This window comes from Netta rufina, assembly GCF_964035555.1.
Source record: "Netta rufina genome assembly, chromosome: Z".
In the NCBI taxonomy this organism is placed as follows: Eukaryota; Metazoa; Chordata; class Aves; order Anseriformes; family Anatidae; genus Netta; species Netta rufina.
The window spans coordinates 40,398,855-40,416,826 of record NC_140126.1 but is presented as its reverse complement, the minus strand read 5'-3'; the positions used below and the strand labels follow the sequence as shown (position 1 = coordinate 40,416,826).

The following is a 17,972-nucleotide window of genomic DNA, read 5'->3' as shown; positions in this document are numbered from 1 at the left end:
ATACTCCATAATTACAACAACCAGAACTTTCATAAGGCATCTTCCTATTGTCTTTCAATGACAGCTTCCACTTACAATTACTTTATTATTACACTGTGAAGATATTTCTATAATGTAAGCGCATATTTTAACATCCGCAGCCTTGTAAGGCATGCAGATGCCCTAAAGAAAATCTAGACATAAGAACATTTCAAGCAATGCTAATTTTTGTTGCTGTTGTTTTAAACAACAACAAAAAGCCAACACCAGTAGAACATTTAGCTTTATCCTTAAACTCCCTCTGTGATGGAGGAATTGTATATAATTTCTAAAATACATCTTGTCTTCTAGGAAAATTTCCTGGCTGATTTTAAGTACAGCCTAACTTTGTTCCAGTCTCAATTTCATCAGCTGGACGCTGCTGGTTCCAAAGAAAAATCATATCCCACCTGTCTGTGAAGCAAACTCTAAGGCTGCACCCTTTGAACTTTTTCATAGGCTAGTATGATGCACCAGTAACCCATAAGATATACCTAACAGCGTTGCATGATAGGAAACTTGAAGTCATTTTTATCAAGACATACAGGTAAAAGTAGGGAGGGGAAGATGGAAAAGAGGCTATGAACAGTGGAGGGGGCAGGAGGGGAACATCTGGAAAATTAAGATTAAAAAGGTACATAACGTGGTACAAAACAACAGATCCTGTTGCAGGACTGGAAACCCTGGTTTCCACAAACTTAGACAGTGCTCACTCTACTGGTTTAAAAATCACTTCAGCATGTCTCCATTTTCTTTACAACTGTACTCTTTAAGGTTAACCCATTAAAAAGTCAGCAAAGCAGAAGGCATCAGTACTTCTTCCAGTAAAATCTGTAGTTTGGCATATTGCTATAGAAGCATCTGCTCTAGGATGCTGAACCATGAACTGGAGTGGCAGTGGCATGGAAATTCTGCCTCTGGTTCTTTGGAAAGTGAGAAGGGGTCTTAGTGCATCCCCAAGACTTGACAAATGATTACCACTGTAGACATTTACTATTCACAACCAGAATAGGAATTGAAAAATAAAGTGACGTATTACTGCACACTTCAAGAAGGTCGATAGGTCCCATTTTCTCCCCACTCAGCCTAGAAACACCACAACAGCTTGACCCAAAGTGGGAACACTCAAAGTGGACCACTGCCCCACATCAACTGTTGTCTTCAGACTAAAGGGGGAGGAAGGACAGAAGAAAGATGTCCCTTTTACACCTAATCTAAATAAGGAGATTAGAAGATGACAAATGGACTGGATTCAGAGAATGTATTTTTGTCAGTATAATGCTCTCTGAACATTAGGTTCTCTGGTTGAGGATGATTTTTATCTTAATAATAGACTGCCATGCTTGCCTATTGAGAACTTAAATAGAGTGTATGTTAATGAAGTCCACATACTAGTTTTCACACAGACAGCCTTCCAAAGCAGTAGGATATATTTAACAATTATGCCAATTTTCCTTTTGAAGACTTTGTTAACTTAAAAAGTGAAAGTGGAATATGAAATGAAGAATGATTAAAAACAGAACAGAGAGTGAATCACGTGCTAACCTTGATCCAAGGATGCAGCAAACTATCTTGAATAGTCATTCTCTTCCTTTAATAGGAGAAAAGATAGAAGCGTTTCAGGTAGTTTAAAATATATAATGCTATATATTTATTAAACTAACATTGTGAAATACGATTTAACTTGCAATACTGGAGCTGTTTCAGGCTGCAACAGCACATACACAAGAGGAACGACTCACTTTGGATCCTTAACTAGAAGTCTTCGTATAAAATCTTTAGCTAGGGCACTGGTATTACTGAAGAATTCTTCTTCAAACTCATAATTCACAGCAGACACATTTGCTAACGTTTCCTGCTTGGTTTCTCCAAGAAACGGTGATGCACCACTTAGACTGCAGAAACACAGAACATTCCTCACATTACATGTTGAAAAACTGCTGTTTCAACCCTCTCAGATCAAAAAACAGCAGAAAGTAAACATGTTTTTTTTTTTCTTGATTTAGGACTGCAAATGTATTTTCAGAAGATTTGATTTAACAGGGCAAAAAGCTTTTCTGCAATTTCAGAGAATATTGATTAAGATAAAGCCCCCCTGTGGAATGAGACCTACAGATCTGATGGCAGCTTCCCATGCTATCTCAGTGCTGACTAATGGCCATTCTGATCAATAACTATACTACTGCTTTTATGATCATTCAACTTGAAACATCCCGTGCTACCAAAATGGCTTGAGTTGTACAGACACCACCAATAACCCCAAAATAAAAAACTAGCATTTCTAAGAACCAACCATAGACTTTGGTACTTACAGAATATAAGTTATTACACCAATGCTCCTGGAGTGATAAGAAAAAAAAAAAAGGGAGGGAGGTGGAGAGAAACAGATGGAGGGAGAGAGAAAGGAAAAATATAAGGTTAGAACATAAGAATAATAATGAGATTTATTTCAAATAAGATCCAGTAACTCACCACATATCAGCTTCAAGACCAAGAGGTTCATAATTTACTATTTCAGGAGCTAAAGGAGAAAATAGGTAGATCAGCATATAGTCAATGAACAGATCCATTTCACTCTGAGCCTATATATGTTAGAGATAATAAGCTAAGATGCTGATAGATAAAAATACCTTTAATGAAAATCAAAGTCAGGACTGAATGCTACCAATTCCTTAGTTAAATGTCACGAAGTACACACAAATTACACAATCTGTAACTTGGCCAAAACAAGCTAAGCCAACATTTACTGTTTCATAGCTTGAGAAAGAATAGTTTGAAGAAACAATTTTCTCACCAACAAACTCTGGCGTTCCAAAGATATTCTTGAATTCATTTCCAAAGTCAATTTTATGTGCTAAACCAAAGTCAATAATCTTGATTCGAGGCTTCGGTACATTCCTGTCCAACAACATTATGTTTTCAGGCTTTAAGAAGGAGGAAAGGAGAGAAAAAAAGATTATACACAGGTACAACACATCTGATACATACTAGCACTTTTCAGCACTGAGCACTTCTCATTTCCGCTTTCAGTCTCTTGAAATATGTCATCAGCAGAAAATTCCTGCCTTCTCCTATCAACATCTAACATATCCTAAAAATTAACTACAGTAAATCAGGATTCTGTGTTGATGACAGACTGGTGTGATTTCTAAGATTTTACCTCTTTTGGATACAACAGTTGCAGTTTTCACTTGTACAGACCCAAGTGAAACACACTGTCTACCGTAAAGATCACAACTCCTGTGCTAGGTCCATTGCAGTAGCGCTGGGAGCTTGGAGGAAGCAAAGTTGTAAAACGTTAACATTACTCCCTGGAAGAGATTTCTTTCACAGAGATCTCCTACATAGTATTCTTTGTAGAGATTTATACCGTGGTGTGCTCTGGATTTTGGTGAAAATAATACTGATAAAACAGCCTTGCTTCAGTTGTTGAAGAGGAGTGCTTGCACTGAGTCAGGGATTTTTCAAGCTTTTTATATTGCCCTGCCAGGAAGGAGGCTGGGGGTGCAGAAGGAGCTGGGAGGGGACACAGCCACAACACCTGGCCCAGGCTGACCAGATGGATGTTCAATACCCCATGGCATCAAGCTGAACAATAAAACTGTGGGAATGAAGGAGGGAGGGGGCAACATGTTTAGATGGCACTTGTCTTCGCGAGAAACCATTATGCACGTTGAGCACTGCTTTGCTGGAAGTGGCTGAACACCTGCCTGCCAGTGGGAAGCAGCAAATGGATTCCTTGTCTGGCCTTGCTTGTGTACTCAGCTTTTAATAAAGACAGTAAACTGTCTTTATCTCCACCCATGAGTTCTTGCTTTTTCACCTTTCCAATTCTCTCCCCCATCACAGCAGGTGACATGCAGTAGGATGGTAGGAAACGGTCTCAAGTTGCGCCAAAGGAAGTTTAGCTTGGATATGAGGAAGAATGTCTTAAAGGAGAGAGTGGTCAGGCATTGGAACAGGCTGCACAGGGAAGTGGTGGATTCACCTCCCTGGAAGCAATTTAAATAAAGCGATGTGTGGACATGGCACTAAGGGACATGGTTCAGTGATGAGGATTGGTAGGTCAGGTTGGTGGTTGGACCCGGTGATCTTGAAGGTCTTTTCCAAACTAAATGATTCCATGATTCTGTAAGCTGGCATGCTCTTCAGAGCTCTATCCATTCAGAGCTATATCCATACTGCTCACACTGTAAAAAAGTACTTCTGGAGCAATGAATAACAGCTCTTTCTCATTACCCTTCTTTTACCTCTCTTCCTCAATCACAGGGGCTGGTATGCAGGTGAATGTGATGGTAAACCACATACAAAACAAATTTCCTTCTCTTTTCCTTATTACATATTGATCGCATACTTTTACTGCTCTTGCTCATTCCTTGATCCACATATTCTTAGGATCAGGTGAAAGGTTGTTTTGCTTCATTGCAAACATATTGGCAAAATTTTTAAATATCAGGTTTTAAGACACTGAAGGAATATTCTTAGTAGATTCATAACTCTCTTACTGTTATACAGAGATGAAAAATATATTGCTGCGGGTTATGAGACTGGAAAAGATATGCCTACATTGAACAAAATCCCTTTCCTTTTCACCACCAGAATACAGCAATCCCTTTCAGAAATGCATTGCAATATAATAATTATGCCTTCTTTTCCTATTACAGACACAGCTGCTAACTTCAGCAGACCTCAGGAAACATTCAGCTACCTATCAAAAAATCTTACATAGGAAAACATACTGAAACCAAAACATTAAAAAAGCAATAACTGAGTTTAGATATAAAAGATCTCTTTTCACTACCAACAGGATGCAATTGACAGTATTTCTTAAAAAAATAAACAAAAAACAAACAAACAAAAAACAACCACCAAAAATACCAAATCAAACCAAACCAAACCAAACCAAAACAACAACAAAAAAAAAAAAAAAAAACCAAAAAAAAAACTAACAATTACAATCAGCTGCCCTTCCACCCATCCAGAAGAAAATAATCTATCTGCTCTACAAGAATCTTTGTACTCTATCCTATACTGTTTTCATTTAGTACCTGTATATAACATTCACATAAACATACAATGTATGTTACAGCAAAGAGAAGAAATTTGATGAAAGGCATCCTGGTCAGGACGTTTTAACTGGATTCCATTCACATTCCACAAAATCATAATCATAATCTGTATTTCAAAATTGCTTTCTCAGAATGGTTTCATTTTTACAGAAGTTGCCATTTTCCAAGAAGAACCTTATATTAAAAACAGATGGGATCTTTTTACGGTTCAGTAATTTCTTTTCAATGGCTGAGCTTTTCCCTGTCTACATAAGTTAGCAAAACAAAACTACAGCCAAGATCTGCATGATGGCAGTTTTCTGGCTCGTGTTACAAAAGACTTTAATGGATGTTGCTTGCAGTTGTGTGCATTCTTATCTGCTTAACATACCTTTAGATCAAAGTGGGCAATTTGCAGAGAATGTAGATACTGAACTCCGTTAAGTATTTGTTTGAGAAATTCTGTGGCTTCCTCCTCTGTGAGAGACTCTTTTTCAGCTAAGAAGTCGAAGAGCTCTCCACCTGCAACACTTGGAGAGCAGAAACAGAATTACTGACAAGCACGTTTTAACCTATGGGGTCCATTTACCTTAACAATTCTCAGACAACCTTGGAAAAGAGTCAGAAGCTTTACAAGTTGTCAATATGAAAGCAGAAGGTGGAAAACAATTCAATACTTGAAACAGCAATTACCCCTCCTCCCCACAAAGAAGAAAGACTACAATAAAACCGGCTATTTTCAAACACAGAAAAGTTGAAGCAAACATACATATATACATGGTTATCTGTATCTAAATTTAAATGAAGTAAAACCCACGTACTCTATGTACATTTAAAAGAATAAAACTGAATTTGAAGTTAAATATACTCAAAACACGCTAATATAACTGAACAGAAAATAAAATATGACTTGGCTCATACAGAAGTATAACAGGCTTTGTTTGTTTTCATATTGGAAGATATAAATTCAAAGTTTACTTTCAAATAGTTACTAGCAACTAGCCTACTCTCATTTTTCTTAAATTATTTTTTACATTTAAAGAGAAAACAAAACCAAAACGTCCTCAAACCGTTTGACTCTTTGAAAATATACTGTCTTGTCTTAAAGCACATTAAGCACATTGTTATATATGGAGTGGTAATTCGTGTCGAGAAAATGGTTGATACTAATAAAGAAGGGGGAGATTTGGGAGCGTGGCCATGGGGGTTGGCAAGCCCCGTGGTTGACGATACCATCCGACTCTTTACGATGAGGCCGATGAGGCCGTCAGAAACGTGAAAGAGTTCAGAGGGAACAAAGCAGGGTGATTCAGGAGACTCCATGCGGTCTCGGGTTGCTTGCTCTCCAGCCATTAAGGCATGGAAGTTGCTGGGTGTTTGCTGTTGCTGTTATTTGCAAAGTTGTTTGACCAATGAAAAGTTGTTTTGAAAAGAACTGCTGTGGGGAGAGGGGTATAAGAGGGGAGCCTGCCCTCAATTAAAAATAAAGGCAACAAGATGTGATGAAGTTACGTCATCAATAAAGAAGCAGGAAAAAGGAGTGAAGAGGAACAGGCTAGAGGAACGGAGACCAGGACGGGAACAGGCACTTTGATTGCCTCATGAGGATAGGTTCGGCCAGACTCAGCAAACCGCTCAGAGAAGCTCGTACAGAAAGTCGCTGGAAATGGGCGCACCGGAGCTGGGGAGAAGCTCAAGCTGAGAAGCGGACCTGTGCACACAACTGCCCCGGCTGGTAAAGCAGCTGCGCATTATGGGGAATCATTCGTCCTTGGAAACAAAGACTGTCCTGGTAACCTTACAGCTTATTCTCCTCATTAACAATCAAACAGTTTATGAGCCTGAAACATGGGACCAAACTGAGGTCAAGGTGTGGGACTCTGCAACTAAAAACGACAAGGTTGCAGTGGGATTGCTCGGCACCTGGCGAGCAGTCTCTGAGGCCTTAAAGAGCCGTGTGGGGCCACAGTCAGAAACGTGTGGTTTGCCAGACAGTGAGGGAGCGGCGGGCTCCTTTACTGATCCGACTGCTACGCCATCGCCATGGGCCCCTCTGCTGCTACAGCCATCGCAGCCCTTTGCTGTTCCGCCCCCTGCTGACCGGGACGTGCCTTCTGACCCAGGCCTCTTGGCCTTGAAAAGGAGACGGATGTGCTTTTCTTCGATCCGGGAAGAACCGGATATATAAGGCCTGAAGACTGAGTTGCTTGGCAACTTAAAGCGAGACATATTGTTCAAAAGGAATGGAAAGTGGAACTTAAAGGATTGTTTGTTGCCTTTTCTGATTGTATAGGCATACTTGCGTTTAGTATGTAAAGCAATGTTCTGTATATTTAGAATGTTTGATGTTTGTGAGTGCATGTTGGTGGAGCTTAGACTCCCCGCGCACCCAGCGCTGTTTACTTGCCTTTTATACCTTTTATAAATATTCCTTTTATAAATATTACTGAATTCAGATTGAGTTGAGACTTCATTTATAACAGCATTAAGTTGTGCTCAAACATTACCACACCTTCGCTAACAAGGAAAAGCCACTACTGCTCTTAAGACTATTTCCTGCAACCCGTTTAGCTGTGCAGGAAGAAAGAAGAGAGGTAAGAACTGAGGAAGGTTGTGTGATGATAAGCACGTCAATACTTTTTGCATCCAAGAGAGAAAGAAATCAACTGAAGATGACCCTTTTCTCAGCTCACTTAGCAGTCTGGCAGGAGTGATGATAATTGTCGGCAGGAAAACAGATACAGAATTAAGTGAATGGGAAACAGGATCCACAACTTCTCTAGAAAAAACAAAGCTCCTTTCAGCTTAAGGCCACCTACTGGGATGACTGGCCACATGGGCAACTAGTTTTTCCAGGTTACAAAACAGCACTATTACACAGGAAGGTGTTAAGAGACTGCAAAGGTGGTCATACTACTCCCCCTATTTTGCACGATACTGGCATTAAAAAAAAAATATCAGAAAGTACAACCTACCTTATGCTGCCTTTCAGCAGGGAAAAAACAATCTGTTCACAATTTAAAGATCTGCTTATGAAAAATAATGGGATTAACATATAACAATAGCTAAACAGTCTGGGCAGGTTTCCGGAAATACATTTGACTTGCTTTATCGTGTCTACTTTTCAACAGACTTAATCTGCATTATTGTAATGCAAATTGCATAAAAAGTGCATTTTAATGAGTTCTTGGAGCCTTCACTGAGCTGCCTAGAAGATAATAAGAGTATTGTTTTGGGTATTGTTTATGGTGTTGTAATATTTTCTTCATGAAAGTAATTATTAAAACCAAATGTCATTAAATGCAAGAATTACAGACTGGAAGGGAGAGAGGTCATTTTAATAATCTTTTTTGTTTAAGAAACATGAAAATGGAATTCCTGCAGATTAAATACAGTTCATTATCTTACACAGGCTGGTCAGAAAGATATTACAAATGGCTATGCAGGCATATTCCCTCGTTCTTTGCTTCTCTCTTTTCTCAAAGGCTCTTTCCACTGTGCTTCCTGATGACAAACAGAGGCCTGGATGTTGACACAGGGCTGGCATTTCTCTTCATTTCCAGTTATTGAGCCAAAGGACCTAAACATCACACAAAACTCATTTAAGTAGGTGCCTGCTGCACCTGCCCTAAGGATGTTAGCTGGAATACACTCATGTCACGCAGTGAAGGCAGACTCTCAGGGGCTACTTTTCAAGCTGGTGAGCAACTATGTCAGTAGCCACAGCAAAACAGCACCTTAACACACGCTGGCTGGGCGCAGGAGTGACTGTCACGCAGTAAGCTGGCAGAGCCAAACCCTCAGATGTGGAAGAAAACAAGGCTGAAAAGAGTGCAACAAGCACGCTGTTATTTGCTATACTGTTCATGTAGATCAGCCTCCTTGTGAAACAGTGTAAGTGGCTGCTTAAGCAGCTATCACAGCTGCTGCACACATACTCAAATCATGCATTTTCAGCAGTGTTTACTTGCAAGATCGTGCTTCCCACTTGAGAGTCTGAAGCAGGCTGTTCAAGTGCCACACAGGTATGTATCCGTTCTAAGGCTGTTACCTCTTGCATTTATTTCTGTTGGCATTTCAAAGATACTTGGTGTCTGCGAAACTTGCTAGTCATCCACACAAACACTAGCACTCATAACAAATTTCTTTCATCTCTGAAAGACAAGATTTAATTTAACACTCAGAGTTCAGTCATTTTTGAGACACAGTTGTGTTTGTTATGTATTACTGAAAAACGGAAAAAGCCTTCCCATCCTCAGCTTCTTCTTAACTGCAATTGTTCTGTTTTGGGGATTTTCACATCCTGAAAGTTTAGACCACATGAAATTACAAGTTTAATGTACACTGGTTTTTGTGTGTCTCCAAGATGGTGCATTTACGAATAGCTAACTGCATGAGATCACATACATGTGCTGCGGAGTACGATCATCCCATCTTTGCCAAAGGTCTGCGAATAATGTGAAATAAAACACTACCTGTATTTTGCAGGTAATATACCTAGTGCTTGCAAATCTAGAAACTAAGATTTAAAGAAGATGTGTTAAAATATTTTAATTTGGGAGCTAAATAGCAAGCAGGACTGGTAGATTTTTCCACAGCTTTGTGTGCTTTTTTGTGCTTAACTGACATGGCAATGCTTCCTCAATAGCCAAACCAGGAGGCACTAGATCTAACACACTCAAAGCACTCCTCCTGAGCCAGCTGTAGCTCTGATCTGAGGGACTGCAGCGCACCCCTGCACATGACACACCTTTATCTGAAAATGCCTGGAGTGACATCAGTCCCATGTGGTTTCAACGCACAGACTAGGCCATTATAACTTTCTGTTGGCCATTTTTCAGCTGCTGGGAGTGAGCACAGTACCTCAGGTTCTTCCCTTTGAGAGTTGTGATGGTAGGTAAGCACGGTGCCCAGACAGCTTTCCAGAACAAGTAAAGCTAAATTATACTGGTAGGGACACAAAGCACAAGAGAAACAGGGTTATACAACAATGATGGCTGAAATGCTACCCAAGACAATCTAGAAACTCAGAAAAGGCCAGCTTCCCAGGAAGCCTCCATAGACTCTGTGCTTGCTTGTTCCCTTAAATAAACTCACATCCCTATGAGAGCTTAATAAGGCAGGTATTGTTTCTTAGCTTCCTTTCAATGCTTATCAGAAAACTGCTTATTCTGCTACCTTCCTGCTGACTCTCGTTAGGTCTAATATTAAACTACATCACCGCAGGAATACAGGAAAACACTGTATTGGTATAAGGTAATTGCTTTAGAACAAGTTATAGAGTGTTAGTGCAGGTCCACACTCAACATCCCTTACAAGCTAAATTTCCATTCTGCAATTTATTCACTGCATCACAGTTCCTTTAATCAGCAGAGTCTGTTTTCACAGATTTTATAGCTAGATTATATACCTGGGCTCACTGAATAATCTTGAGTGGTCTTCCAAAAATTATAGACTAAGAAACTGCTTAAAACAAGCCAGTAGAAGACACTGGTTGTACAGTATATAATACACTTCAGTTTTCATGAATTTTATGCCATTAGTTTTTAAAGTCTAGTACTTCAGCCAGGATAATGTAGCCCCATACTAAATAAAGACAGTATATTTCATTATCCTGTGCTCAACTTCAGATGTGAAACTGCAAGCCAGAATTTTAACAACAAAAATGCTGTCCTGCACAAAATACCTGCCCGTAGCTTTATCCTACACACAGCAGCACTCTTGGGCTGAAGGAGAAGGGGGAGACTTTTCTGTATCTCAACGCCTAAGACCAATTCTTATAAATTTCAGCTTCTTCCAAGAAGTACGCTGACTTCACCTCTGTTACAATTCATTGCTTCTAACATTACCAGAAACAGGTTAGGTTTGAGGTCGCCGGTGCATGAACACCCTGTTTAAAGCTGGCTGAAACTAGATGACTGCACAGGTTTCCCTGCAGCCAGAGAATAGCAAAGCCCAGCTTCCAGCTTGCCTGTAAGTCCCTGCTCAGGGATCCACACAGCAGCACCTACATGGCTGCTGCCAGCCACGGACTGGCTGAGACCTCCTTCCCCCATGGAGCAGAGGCAAGGGGCTCGCTAAGCGCAAGGGTTTCCTCCGGCGGAGCACTTCAGAGGAAATGTATGTGTCTCCTCGGGAAGGGCACAGCTTTCCCTGTGCACTTGCTCTGTTAGCCGATAGGAGTTACAGACAGCTTTCTGAGCAATTCATCTGTGCATTGGCACAGGTCTGGTCTGCAAGCTGCTAACAGGTAATGGATGAGCAACAAGCCATACCCCTTCATTAAAAGAGGAACCTAAAAGAGGCACATCATGGTCTCCTTTGAAGCATTTACTCCTCAGTGTTCCTGTATAAAACTTTTCTGTTTACTTTTAAAATGGAAACACTCTACAGTTTAAAAAAAAAAAAAAAAAAAAAAAAAAAAAAAGGTTGTTCATGTCCTTGGCTCAATATGATAAACATTGGTGATTGATGGAGGTCACATCTCAATTCTAAGGGGCAGGTTTTATTATTTGGTATGCTGTAACACAAAGCCCTAAGAGCAGAGTAAACCTAGTTTCACTGCTGCATTGTGACTCCAGTTGACACTGTTTCTTAACAGCAGAGCCCACTTTTAGAAAAAGGAACAGCCCTGCACAGAAAAATATTTTGTACTATCATTTCCATTAGGAGCAAAGCTGTTATGTTCTGCTTCCCTGATGTTACTAGGTAGAGGTGCTAGCTTTCCTGAGCTGGTGCAAGTGAAACAACACCTTGGGTCAACCACATTCCCATAAAATACAGCAGTGGTAGGTGCAATTCCTAGCCTTATCAAAAGAAGGCTGGCAGATGCCTTTGCCTCCCACATATTTCCCTCTGGAAAAGAAAATACCTGTGGAAAAAGGATTTCTCAGTAGCACTTTTGCAACTCATCGGGTTTCCTCAAGTATGAAATATAACTAAGCAGAAGATCTTGGAGGTAGTCATTACGGGAACCTACACAGTAACAGTTAACCTTCATAGTCAGCATGGCCACCTCAAAACGACCCAGTCACATGCTGTGTTGATCACACTGCTCACAGTGTAATATTGCCTAAACGACAATTAATGATTATCTAAGGATTTCTCATGAAGCTGAAAAAAAAAAAAAAAAGCAAAACCCCAAATCCTAAGCCAAAACTGCTTCTGTCAAGCAACCTAATCTAGTTAACTTCATGATTACAAGGTTTAATCAACCTTGCTTATATTTCCGAACAACATAAAGTAAGAAAGTTAAAATTCAGAACCAGTTTATTCCAATTTTTAACGCAGAATCAATTTAATAAGTTATCTGAATTATTTTCCATTATAGGGTATAAGAGCTCTTCTCTAATCCAAAAATTCTGTCGATTTGCAGAAGAAATGTTTTCTGCTATGGATTCTGTGGTCAGATGTCTCTTGTATGAATCTTTGCCTATTTAAAAATTTCAGCCCAAGATGAGAGTGAAATATTTCTACACCTGTGAGAAACTAAGTTGTGTTTTTGCAGTAGAGAACTAATTTTCTGTATTCCAAGGTAGTTGTGTAATCATAACAAGGAGAAATGCAAAGTAGGTAAGTAGACAGCAGAAGGCCTCACTCTTCCAAAATAAGGTAGAAGCTTGAGAAAAACAGGATGAGCAGTGTGAGAACAGTAAAACAAAGATCACAGGTTCTCAAAACATAAGAAAGGGAAAAACAAAGGGCAAAGGGAGAAATTAAAGGGTTGAAGAAAAAAATTGTAATATATGTATATAATATAGCGGAGCATCGAGTAGCTTGTGAACCTGTAGTACTCAGGCCATGAGGACCGGGGAGGTGATCAGGTGTCAGGTAATAGGGAATAAGAGGTTATGATTTGTTTACTAAAATGCGCTCCTAATTGGCAGGACGCCCGCCGTCGCAATCACGAATAACATAGCTTCACAGAAGATCCTGTCTGAAGAAAATTATTTGAGATTTCTCCTCACACTCCCATTTTACTTAAGGTTTTATCCACTTCGTTTAACAGCTTATAAGAACCATGCAGTTGCCAAGACATTCCTCTGAAGTTAAAAGTGTATCAAATATTTTGAAAGAGCAATGCAGGGCTGCCTTTTTTCTTTTTTAATCCTACACACTTGACATCTTACTTAGTTTTTCTATACCTAGCTAACAGAAAAAAGAAGGCATGTTGCTGCATCACTCCTCCTCCTCATTTTCATTTGTCCAACCCATACTGGAGAGACTAACAGTTGTGAAATCCTCTCTGGTGTGCCTGAATTCTTCCTGTATATTGAACAAGAAGATTTGGCTTCAAAATGACCAGTCAGAAGAACACAAGCACCAAAACGTAGACGAATAGTTAGATGGTTAACTTCTACTAACAGGGAAACCCAAAAACTCCTGCATGTCTTTCTGCACCCAAACAGAGTTGGAACTTTGGTTTTAATCACCTGAACTCCGTAAGTGCCAGTCTGGTTACCATGCATGGTTACCAACATCCTGGCCCTGCTGAGTGTGTTAGTATTTTCATCCTGCCCATGACACCCAAATTTCATACACAAAGCATTAATGTAGTGGGCAAGACTACCATGTGCTCGGGCCATTGGATGCAGAGCCCAGGAGCCAACTGCACTCCTTATGAGATGTGTTCAATGTGTTAAGAGTCGTATTTGCTTCAGCTTCTTTCCTTTTAGCTCCATGAAGCCTTTACTCCTGGGTTTCTAAACAAACATTGTGGATCTATTTGAGGGCCTGTAATTCAGGATTTTGAAGTCAAAAGGTGGCACAATATCTAGAAACCAGTGCTCCGGAGCTTGCTTACCTGCTGCTATTCCCAGTAAATACCAAAGACTCCTCCTCTGAAAAGCCAGTACAAGGCCAGTCCAGTCAAGAACAACTTTGTGACAAATTACAGGGAAAATTAACAAAAATTTCAGAGCTATTTTGGTCAAAACATGAAGAAGCTCCATGCTGCCATCAAGCCTCATAAGAAGTCAAGCTGTTGACTTCTAAGTATAGTGAACTTACCAATAAGATAGGAGCTTACAGAACTTGTTGTTACTTGTTCTTATTTATTCTTCAATGAGCAATTCAAGACATTATTAGAATTCTGTATATGGATCTATCACCCTCTCCTTGCTCTCTTATGCTTTGGTTAATATTACAGAGGTGCCAAGAAGGTGGCAGCTCTCTCTGAGACCTGGGATGTGGAGGACTAAATTCTAAAGTAAGTATAGAGGAACTAATTTTACAAAACCATGAGCCTGAATACTTAATGTTCAGTCACTTTCAAGTTAATATAATTATCCTCTTTCTGAGACAAGAGTTTCACAGCATTATTCTCTTTTTCCAAATTTTATAAACAGAAATTCATCATTCCGAAATATGCTGCAAGAGTTCATGCTGCCTTAAATTAAGATTTCTAATTCAGATATGAAGACACTTCTTTGGCAGATAAAAGCATTAACAGACAATTCTACCCACAGCTTTCCAGTGAAAACAATCAGCTATTGCTATCAAGCTGCTTTGAAGGGTGAGGCCATCTGCATTATTTTTCAGCAACTGCTATACAGGATTTAGGATAAAGGTACTTATTCCTTGCAGCTGCAGCCAGAAACCTCTATGAAGTACCACATAGTGAGTGTATTTTGTAGGTCTGTTGTCTAAATGAAATCATAGTAAAGTGGAAGTAAAAACAAAATAAAAGACGGAGATTATGCATTCAAGGCTACCAGCAGGCCAGTGAAAAGGGAACCACGTAGGTGCAAAATACGATTGAGGAAAGAAAATAATTGTTACTGTGCAACAGAGGTCTGTGTTTTCTACAGTCTGTGAAGTTTGCTAAGAAGATGGCTTCAGTGGAGCCACTGGAAAATAGCATAGTACTTCTAAAATACAAACATACAAAAGAGACTAGTTGGTTGAGTGATGTAGCTGGATAGAAATAAGTATGACTAAAGTTGGACATTTTTTTTTTTTTCAGTAGAAGAAAAAGCAGATAGCTATTACAATTTTAAGTTAGATGAGGAAGAGAGAGTATTTTCCTGTTCATGTATAACATGTACAGTATTCCTTGCAAGATGACAGAAGAGCCCAGGGAGCATGAATTTGAGTCCAGAGAGCATGAATTTTGAAGGTTACTTCCAAATCAAGAACACACTTGCCAGTGTATCTGTCTAGAAATGTGAAAACATACCTGCTTTCTCTAAATTTACCAAGAGACAGAAATATAGTAATGGTCTTCAAGCACCTTTCATATTTGTGTGTGATTGCTGACTCCTTTAAGGAAGGAGTTGATTTAAAGTTTCAGAAATTAAACATTCCATAAATTTTTACAGGTCAGTTTCCTGACACAAGGTACTTAAGAGAAAAAGCTCCAAACACCAACATGGATTGAGCTTCTGATATTTTGTTTTGCACTCAGTGTTGCAAGGACGTTCCCACTGCAAGAATTAATGATGGTCCACATATTTCTGCACACAAATTGCTAATAAATACTTTGTTGGCTGATGTAATATTTGTAGTGAGGGAATGAAGAGAGAACTTCTACAGCCAGTTACTCCTTAGAAACAGCTGATGAATAATGCTGGAAAATGCTTAAAAGGCTATGCACAATCCTGCAAACCTTTTGCTGGACTGGGAGACAAAAATCAATAGCAAACAGGCAGCAGACACACCATCCTGAGACTTGTGTGTTAACATCAATTGACAGCCAGTAAAAGGACAGCTGCGGCAGCATGCCTTTTGTGGACTGCAGGTTCTACGTTGCAGAGAAACCAGAGATTTTTTTCCTCATCACTGCTTGTGTTATTACACTTGCTTATTAATAACAAATCGGTGCTTCTTCTAGACTTTCATTTTGTTATGAGCTTTTGTAGATGGAACACAATTTCAGTTTCATTCCTTATCTAAAAAAGTAAGTCATGTGAAGTCCTGTTTATTTGTGGTATGCTTTCTCTTCTTAGAGTCATACACAAGAAAAAAAAAATATGCTTTTTTCAAATGAACTTAGTTATAGAAGAAGATACTTACTCAAACTACATTCTAATCAGTAGGGAAAATTTTCACTTGGGAGGGATTCTGAGGGAAGCAAAATGGGTTATTTAATGAGATTTCGGTTTCATTTTTGCTTTGTTTAAAAATGTTCTGTAAGAACTAAGAATGTCAGGGGAATAGGTCCCTGGGCAAAATGTGAATATTAGAACATTAGAAAAAAATGATTACATACTTAAGTATCTGAACATATGATTAAAATGACAATCCTTTTGCCTTTTAAATAGCTTTATATAATAGCATAGTGATTTTGAGAATAATTAAAAATGGTCTTTACAGCAATTAGTATATTCAGTTTATAAAGAGATTGCTAACATGTCATCTTTTCCTCTCTGACCCTTTAATTAAATGTTACCTTTGTGATACCAAAGTAGCACTTCAACTTAAAGGTTCATGTGGCAGTTCTGAAAAGTGGAAAAAAACATCTTTGACACTATATCAGGATTATTAACTTGGCAAAATGATTAGCTAAACTGCTCTAAAAATAGTTTGCTGTGCTTCACACTATCAATTTTATGAAGTATTAACACACGTTGGATGCAAAATCTGCTTCCACTCAATAAAAGTCAATGGGTGTACACAGACACACACACAGCCACCTTGCTGCCAATGGAGCTCCAATTCCATGAAAAGAAGAGGGAGAGAGGAACATTTCCATTCATCCTACCACTGTCTGCAGCTACTGAATTTTCTTCAGAGCTTTTAAGTCCAGTCACTCTCCTGATTTCATGTGAACAGATTAGATTACAGAGCAGAAAGAAAGCAGTGCAGTAGCAGCACTGTAATAACAGGTTATGAATAGGAAGAATATGAGAGCAAGTATAAATGGGGAGCAAAAGAAGAATCAAACTAATTTTGTTGTATATTCAGTGACACACTCAAAGTGTTTTGAGCAAAAATCAAGAGTAGTAGATCTGACAGGAATTACGAGGAGGTTTTACTTTATACTATTCATCTTCTTAAGAAATACTTATCCACACAAAATCAAACTAATGCAGATGTGTATTTCTGAAACTAAAAAACAAAAACAAAAAAAAAAAAACAACTCACACCCAGACTTCTAAAGCATTACAGTAAGCAATCATATGGGGGACCAAAGACGTGTAAAATGTGTTTTAATATATTATGCGTGTATACATTGTAGCAAAGACGAAACTCCTTAAGGTAATAACCAGTTTCTTTCTTATATCTATACTGTAAATCTACATGTTACTTAATACTTACCCTAAAGTATCTTTATAAAGTAAGTGGAAATATCATTTATGAAAGTTAGTAAACAGGAAGGCATAACCTACAAGAAAATCACATGAACAGCCAAGGAAAAGAGAAGTGCTGCGCAAGATCCTTGTACCAAATCAGATGCATTTGCTTGCATGAAATACATACTCTGAAACACGTTTAGCTGATACCAAACAAATGTGGCCATAATATGGACTGTGTCAGGCATCAAAACAAGGTAAAAACTTGCATGTGCTACTACTGGACACTGTCAAGCTGAAAAAGGTGAGTAACACTTAACGACTAAACTAGCAATCTTTGAGGAACTTGAAGCCAGACTTGAAGCAATGCAGAACTGTTCTCTGCTGACATATTTATCTCAATACATTAGCAATAACTTTGGAGAAAAGAAGGGAACTAAAATACGGATATGAGAGTTCAGTTTACATTGCAACAGGAGAGAACTGGGAAAATACTGTTCTCTGTTATGTGGGCAAAAAAGAGAAAAAAGCATTCAGTGATGCTGCTTTACACCACCACAAAACACTACTAAATTTGCTAAAGTAACCTCTATCCAGAATCTGTATTCCCCTCTGCTCTTATTTTCAAGTCTGTTCAGCTCTAGGCTATTCTTCTGGATTCAGAAGATCAATG

The 17,972-nt window shown here is 39.0% G+C and overlaps 1 protein-coding gene across 1 annotated transcript in view; it reads right to left on the bottom strand.

The window, feature by feature from the left end:
• Positions 1–17,972, bottom strand: part of DAPK1 (death associated protein kinase 1) — an 89,185-nt gene that overhangs the window by 33,258 nt on the left and 37,955 nt on the right. The window contains exons 3-8 of the mRNA XM_084304719.1: positions 5,458–5,596; positions 2,813–2,942; positions 2,491–2,539; positions 2,331–2,357; positions 1,761–1,913; positions 1,564–1,609 (exon numbers count right to left, since the gene is read on the bottom strand). Of these exons, the coding sequence (XP_084160845.1) occupies positions 1,564–1,609; positions 1,761–1,913; positions 2,331–2,357; positions 2,491–2,539; positions 2,813–2,942; positions 5,458–5,596 (544 nt within the window). The remainder of the gene's footprint in view (positions 1–1,563; positions 1,610–1,760; positions 1,914–2,330; positions 2,358–2,490; positions 2,540–2,812; positions 2,943–5,457; positions 5,597–17,972) is intronic.